Here is a 6,641-nt window from a genome sequence, read left to right as displayed (position 1 = left end):
GCCCCTCCCAGCTCACACATTCCATGTTCTAAGGCCCCTCCCAGCTCTGACATCTCATGTTCTAAGGCCCTTCCCAGTTCTGACAGTCTATGTTCTAAGGCTCCTCCCAGCTCACACATTCCATGTTCTAAAGTCCCTCCCAGCTCACACATTCCATGTTCTAAGGCCCTTCCTAGTTCTGACATTCCATGTTCTAAGGCCCCTCTCAGCTCTGATATCCCATGTTCTAAGCTGCATCTTATATCTGTGTTCTGATAATAATAGCTCACATTTCTGTAGCACTTTTACGTTTTCAAACCTCTTTATATACAACAACCTCCCTTCAAGGTAGGCACTGTTATTACCACAATTTTACAGATGAGAAAACTGAGTGGGGAGGGATGTGGCGACTTGTCCATGGTCATACAGCAAGAAGCTGTCTGAATCAGGATTCAGATCCAGGTCGTCTGGGTGCATGATTCCATGCAGATCACTCCATCCCCCTCTCAGACTCTCCCTCTGGACCCCTCTCTTCCACGATGCATCGTCAGCATCTTCATTTACATATCGCCAGGATACATAGACTCAGCTGGAAGGGATACTACCCAGTTGTGCAGATGGAGAAACTGAGGCCCAACTCTAGCCTTCGCCCCCTCCCCCCAAGCTGGCGAGTCCTGGGAAACCCCACAGTTGCAGCTCCCAGGGCCGGGAGGTTATTCTCATGGCTGGGACCTTGGGGTTGGAGTTGGAGGCTGTGAGCCTGTGCTCCCCGCTTCCCTCTCCTCAACCTCTCCCCCTTCCCCCTCCCCTACAAGGGTCGGAAGGAGGTTCTGCATGGAAAACCGCTTCCGTCTGTCTCTTGGGCTTGGTGGTGATGACCCTAAGAGGACCCCTGGGGCCAGAGGAATGACCCCCGGTCCCCTGGGCTTCCCACCCCTGGTTATTTTCTGCCTCCCTTTGTTTTCGCTTGGTAGCTGGCCAGGTCATGGGGCCTCCCTTCGCTCTGAGCCAAAGGTCCCACTGGCCTTGGACAGCTTTTTAGCCTGGGAAGGAGGATGTTCGAGGAAGGGGCAGAGGAGGGGTGACAGAGGTGAGGAGCTGAAGGAAGACCCTAGAAAAGACTGGTGCAGGAGAGGGATGTCAGGAGGGCGGGGTTCTAGCTCTGGCTTCCCCGCTCTAGGTCTCAGTTTCCTCATCTGTAAAATTTTGGGGTTGGGCTAGGGAGTTTCTGAAGTCCCTTCCAGCTCCAAGTCTCTGAGCCTATGAATTATCCCTTTCTGGGCCTTAGTTTTTCTCTCTGTTCAATGTGAATAATGACCATTGTCCAGCCTCCCTCGCTGCCCAATGTTAGGAGGGTCGATGGGTCCCAGGAGGTGCTTCTAACACAAACAGGTTTGTATTGAAACTTGTTTTTGTTGAAAGAGGCAACAAGAACTAGGGGGCGCCATGGTGCCTCACGCACAGGACCTAGAGTCAGGAAGATTTGAGTTCAAATCCTGCCTCAGTCACTTGCTAGCCGTAAGACCCCGACAAGTCACGTAAGCCTCAGTTTCTTCAACTGTAAAAATGAGGCCAATCATAACACTCACCTTCCAGGGTTGTTGAGAGGATCAAATGAGATAAGATTTGTAAAGTGCTTAGCACGATGCCTGGAACATAGTAAGCGTTTAATAAATGCTTATTCCTTTCTGTTCCCCCTTGAAAGAAACAAAATGGACAAAAAAAATCACAGATGGCAGGACCATAGGATTAGATCATTTAGAACTGAAAAGGGGCTTAGATCATCTAGTTCAAACAGCCCATTACGCAGAGTTGTACTACTGAAGCCCAGCCTGGGGGGGCCATCTCTCTCCCATCGGTCTGGCCCCGTTCGTGGGCCTCACCCCTAAGATGTGAGGCCTTCGAGATAGCCTGAGGCCCAGCACTTCTGGGGGAAGCTCAGGGGTAATGGTTTGTTTGTACCTTGTAGATGGTCATGTTACCAGATGAAACTCTTCCCTCAGCCTTCAATGCCTCAGATAAATGGCCTGGCCTGATCCATGAACCCCTGGACCAGGGGAACTGTGCAGGTTCCTGGGCATTCTCCACAGCAGGTAGGGGCTGGAAGCTGCAGCTGGGACTGGGTTTTGGACAAGGACCAGGGGGTTTGGGTTGGGTGTGGGCTTGATGCTGGCACGGGCTAGGCTAGAAGCTGGGCTGGAGTCTCTCATCACGACCTCTACCTGCCCTATTCCTCTTCTAGCTGTGGCCTCGGACCGCATCTCCATCCACTCCATGGGTCATATGACCCCAGCCTTGTCCCCTCAGAACCTGCTGTCCTGTGACACTCACAATCAGCAGGGTTGCCGGGGTGGACGGCTCGATGGGGCCTGGTGGTTCCTGCGTCGCCGTGGGTGAGCAGACTTGAGCCCCTGGGTGCTGCAGAAAGGGACTACAGCGGGAGTCCATGGGCACAGATACTGGGGGATGGGGGATGGGAGGAGGAATTGGGATAAGCCCCCAAGGAGAGGGTGCTGGCCAAGGGGACGTTGAGGGAGGGAGCAGGAGGGGGCAGAGGGTGCAAGCAGGGCATGCACCCCCACAGGCTGGCCTGAGGGGGCCGAGTGTAGGGGTCTCCTTCACCTCTCCCTCCCACCTCCCCACTGTCTCTTCACAGGCTGGTGTCCAACCACTGCTACCCGTTCTCTGCGGGAGATCAGGATGGGGCAGCCCCTGCGTCCCCATGCATGATGCACAGTCGTCACATGGGCCGAGGCAAACGCCAGGCCACTGCCCACTGCCCCAACAGCCGGGCCCATGCTAACCACATCTACCAGGCCACCCCTCCCTATCGCCTCTCCTCCTATGTGAGAGCCCAGGCTTGGGGGCAGATGGGGGGAACTCGGGAGCCTATGGGGAGGGGGGGGTGGGAAACACCATAGGGTAGGGTGGCCCAGGCAAGAGCATGACCTGAAATGGGGAGATGGGATCTGGCTTCCAGCGACCCCTCAGCTCAGCCTCACCCCCTTTCCTAGGAGAAAGACATCATGAAGGAGCTGATGGAGAATGGGCCTGTCCAAGGTAAAGGCCTTTTCCCCTCTCTGCACCCCACTATCCCTCTCCCTCTGCTCTCTGCCCCTCTCTTCCTTTCCCTTCTCTCTCTCTCTCCCTCCCTCCCTGGCCCTGGCTCTCACACTCATGAATTGGCAGAGACCTTGGAAATTCCACCTCGTCCTGAGACCAACCCTCCCCCCTTATCCCCACCTGTTGTGAAAGTCTCTGTGCCCCAGGCCTGTCAGGCAGAGGTCACAACAGACACCCCCTCAATAGACCCCATTTCCCTTTAACATTAAATACAGGCCCAGGGCCATGCCCACCCCTGGCTGGCACAAATGAAGCAGTGTGGGCACCCCAATGCCACCAACCCATCCATCCCAGCCTTGGGCAGAACCCCATCCCCACCACTGGCCCTGATGGGGAGATGGTGCTTGTGGGGAGAGGGTGGAGAGGCTATCGATGGATTTTAGCCTCCCCTGCCTTGATGTATGGGTCTAGAGAGGCAGCACAGAGGGTTTGCCCTGAGCAGGTGCCCATTAGACACTCCTCTGTCCACAGCCCTCATGGAAGTGCATGAAGATTTCTTCTTATACAAGAGTGGTATCTATAAGCACACGCCGATCAGTCTGGGGAAGCCTGAACGTTATCGCCAACATGGGACTCATTCTGTTAAAATCACGGGGTGAGAAATGACTTCTGGGAAGGGTGCCAGGGTCAGCATGGGCAGGGCCTGGTCTGGGGGCTCCAAAGGGGCATCCAAGTGAAGTGGAATGAGCACCGCATTTGGAAACTGACAACCTGGATTCAAATGCTAGCCCAGCTACCGACTGTCTGGCCCTTCCCTTCTCTGAGGCTCAGCGTTCCCATCTGTGAAATGAGTTGTTGGAGCCATCAATGTCTGAGAGCTCCTGGAATTCTATGATTCACTGCTCTTATAGAAACCAGGGACATCTGCCTCAGAGATGTCCCTGGTTTCTATAAGAGAAGTGGAGCTGGGAGGGAGCAGCTGTCTTGGGCACCGAGGGGCAGACAGTGTCCGCCCTGCCCACCTCCTCCCGCCATACCCTGCCTCGTCCACACCTGGAGGGCACACAGAGACAGTCAAATTGTGAGTTAAAAGTGACCAGTCCAGGGGGCAGGTAGGTGGCGCAGTGGATAGAGCACCGGCCCTGAAGTCAGGAGGACCTGAGTTCAAATCCGGCCTCAGACCAAACACTTGACATGTACTAGCTGTGTGACCCTGGGCAAGTCACTTAACCCCAATTGCCTTAAAAAATAAAAAAAAAGTGACCAGTCCTAATTTGCCCCACTCGGTGGACACAGAAGGAAACTGAGACTCACAGAGCAGGGTCTTGAAGACCCTCAACTCTTGAAGAGCTGAGATTCTAACCCAGGTCCTCTGACTTCAGATCCAGGGTTCTTGGGCTCAGCCCCCTTCCACTTGGCACTAGGAAGGAATGCTTTGTTCCCCTTCCTGGTGGTTTTCAGGGCATGAAGGGGAGGGGGAAAGGGTGACCCCCGGGGCGGTAAACATTCCAGGAGGAAAGCCAGACTAGTAGTCAGCAACCCCAGTCACCATGGCAATTGGGGATTGAGGAAGGGTGGGGGCAGGCCTAGGGAGGCCCAGCTGAGGACCTCTGAGGGTGGGGGAGGAGTCCCAGTCTCCATTGGGAAGGCCAGGGCTGTGTGTGGTGTCCCTCAAGGCCTGGGAGCCACAAGACCTGAGTTCTAATCCTAGGCCTTGCTATATGACTCCGGCCGAATCCCTGCCCATCTCTGGACCTCAGTTTTCTCCTTTAGATGATGTCTGGGCTCTTTCCAGCTCTGACAAGTGAACTTGACTCTAACTTCCCTCCTCTGTCCTAAAGGTGGGGAGAGGAAATTCAGCCTGATGGACAGAAACTGAAATACTGGGTGAGTCCCAACATGTCCTGGGAGGTTGGAGGGGAGGGACCCTGAGAGCTCCAAAGCCTCTGTTCTGAGAGCCCCTGTGTGGCAGAGGGAGAGGAGAGCTGGTCTCGGGGAGCCCCTAGTCAGAGGGGTAGACATGGCCCTAGCACTCAGTCAGCTGCTGGGCTGAATGCGGAGTCCAGGAATTTAAGGCCCGGTTGGACTAGGGATCCCCCCCCCCCCCCCCCCCTTCACACCCACCCACTCTTTTCTCTAACAGACAGCTGCCAACTCGTGGGGCCCAACCTGGGGAGAAAATGGATACTTCCGAATTGCCCGAGGGGCCAATGAGTGTGATATTGAGACCTTCGTGGTGGGCGTGTGGGGCAGGGTCGGCATGGAAGACATGAGCCCACACCACTGAGCCCCCAGCTTTGGCCTGCCTGGAGCCCTTTGGGCCTTCTCCTGGATGAGGATTTGGGATCTCCAAGAAACGCCCACCACCCGTCACCTGCTGCCCAGATCTGGAGCCTCAGCCTAGTGGTGCTAAGAAGTTTGCTTGGGTTGGGGTTCAGATCCCACAGACAGCAGAGCTCCTGATCCCTGCCCCTTCCCTGGCCAAAGGGAGGGGGATCCAATCTGCTGAAACAGCAGTTCCCTTGAGGGCCCTCTACCCCCTGCCCTCCTCCCCAAATCCTGCCTTTCAACCTCAACCAAGCGTGAGCTGCCCCTAATCTCTGCCTGCTGATGTTGCAGTCCCAGGAGTATGGGAGCATGGGGTAAGGAAGTCAGAGGGGGACAGGAGGGCTTCTCAGAACCCCCGGGACCCCCTCCCACTTCCTCTTTCCCAGGAATATACAGAGGAGGCTACGGACACCTGATGATCCCCCAGCCTCCTCTCTCAGGTCCCCTCACCCCTGTCACCACCTATCTTGTTTCCTCCATGGCCCGGGGAGCCTGTTGAGCCAGGGAAAGCCCAACTAGGTGTGTCTGGGGCCTCCTTGAGCACAGATGGATGCCGGGCCGGCCTTCACTCAGCAGGAGAAGAGCCTAGGTTCAGGCCTGTGCTTCCTCTCACCCCAGCGCTTAGGCTGATACCACCTTCCCTTTTCTCTTTCCTGTACTTTCAGTCTTTGAGAATATTTATTTTGCTTATTACTGACTGTAAATAAACCTGATTCACACACAGCGGGCTGCCTCCTGCGCTAGGCAGCACCCGGCTGGCCCCTTTTGCCCGAGGCCTTTGGGTTTGAGAGTGTGTGTGGGGGGGTGAGGATAGGAAGTGGGGGAGCCCACAAAACCAAACCACCTCACAGAGGATGGGTCAGACAGCAATTCAATTCCATTCAGTGAACATGAACAGCTCATGTGCAGAGTAGGACCTCCCCAAGCTTGAGGCAGGAGAAAAGGGAAACACTGCCACCGTCTACTCCCTTGGATGTCCCCAAGAGTCAAAGGATCTCAGAAATGGAAGGGCCTGCAAAGGCCGTTTAGTCCAATGAGGACCTGGACGGAGACTTCCCTGACAATACACTTTCAGTGTGAAGGAACTGCCTCTTAGCTCTATTGCTTTCTGGGCTCCTGCCTCCTGCTTGTCCTGGCTGCCACTCACAACCTTGGCTCAGCCCTTCTGGCTGCTTTGGTTTCCAGAAGTTCCTGTTAACTCCTAGGCCCAGGTCCATTCTCTCTGTCTCTCTCCATCCTTCATATCTGTCTCTCTCTGACTCTCCCTCCCT

General features: G+C 55.4%; 1 protein-coding gene across 3 annotated transcripts in view; it reads left to right on the top strand.

Annotated features, from left to right (window-relative positions):
• TINAGL1 (tubulointerstitial nephritis antigen like 1) overlaps positions 1–6,143 on the top strand; it is an 11,608-nt gene extending 5,465 nt beyond the window's left edge. For 2 of the 3 annotated variants that reach the window (XM_027864520.1, XM_027864521.1), the window contains exons 6-12: positions 1,949–2,072; positions 2,222–2,372; positions 2,636–2,825; positions 2,994–3,039; positions 3,574–3,697; positions 4,884–4,929; positions 5,186–6,143. In XM_027864520.1, the coding sequence (XP_027720321.1) occupies positions 1,949–2,072; positions 2,222–2,372; positions 2,636–2,825; positions 2,994–3,039; positions 3,574–3,697; positions 4,884–4,929; positions 5,186–5,329 (825 nt within the window). In that variant the 3' untranslated portion in view covers positions 5,330–6,143. The remainder of the gene's footprint in view (positions 1–1,948; positions 2,073–2,221; positions 2,373–2,635; positions 2,826–2,993; positions 3,040–3,573; positions 3,698–4,883; positions 4,930–5,185) is intronic. The other variant, XM_027864522.1, reaches the window with a different exon arrangement.
• The last annotated feature ends 498 nt before the right edge of the window (positions 6,144–6,641 follow it).

Source organism: Vombatus ursinus, unplaced genomic scaffold (genome assembly GCF_900497805.2).
Source record: "Vombatus ursinus unplaced genomic scaffold, bare-nosed wombat genome assembly UNPS02014775.1, whole genome shotgun sequence".
Taxonomy (NCBI): domain Eukaryota; kingdom Metazoa; phylum Chordata; class Mammalia; order Diprotodontia; family Vombatidae; genus Vombatus; species Vombatus ursinus.
The sequence above is the reverse complement of the archived record's forward strand: the minus strand, read 5'-3'. Positions and strand labels throughout refer to the sequence as shown.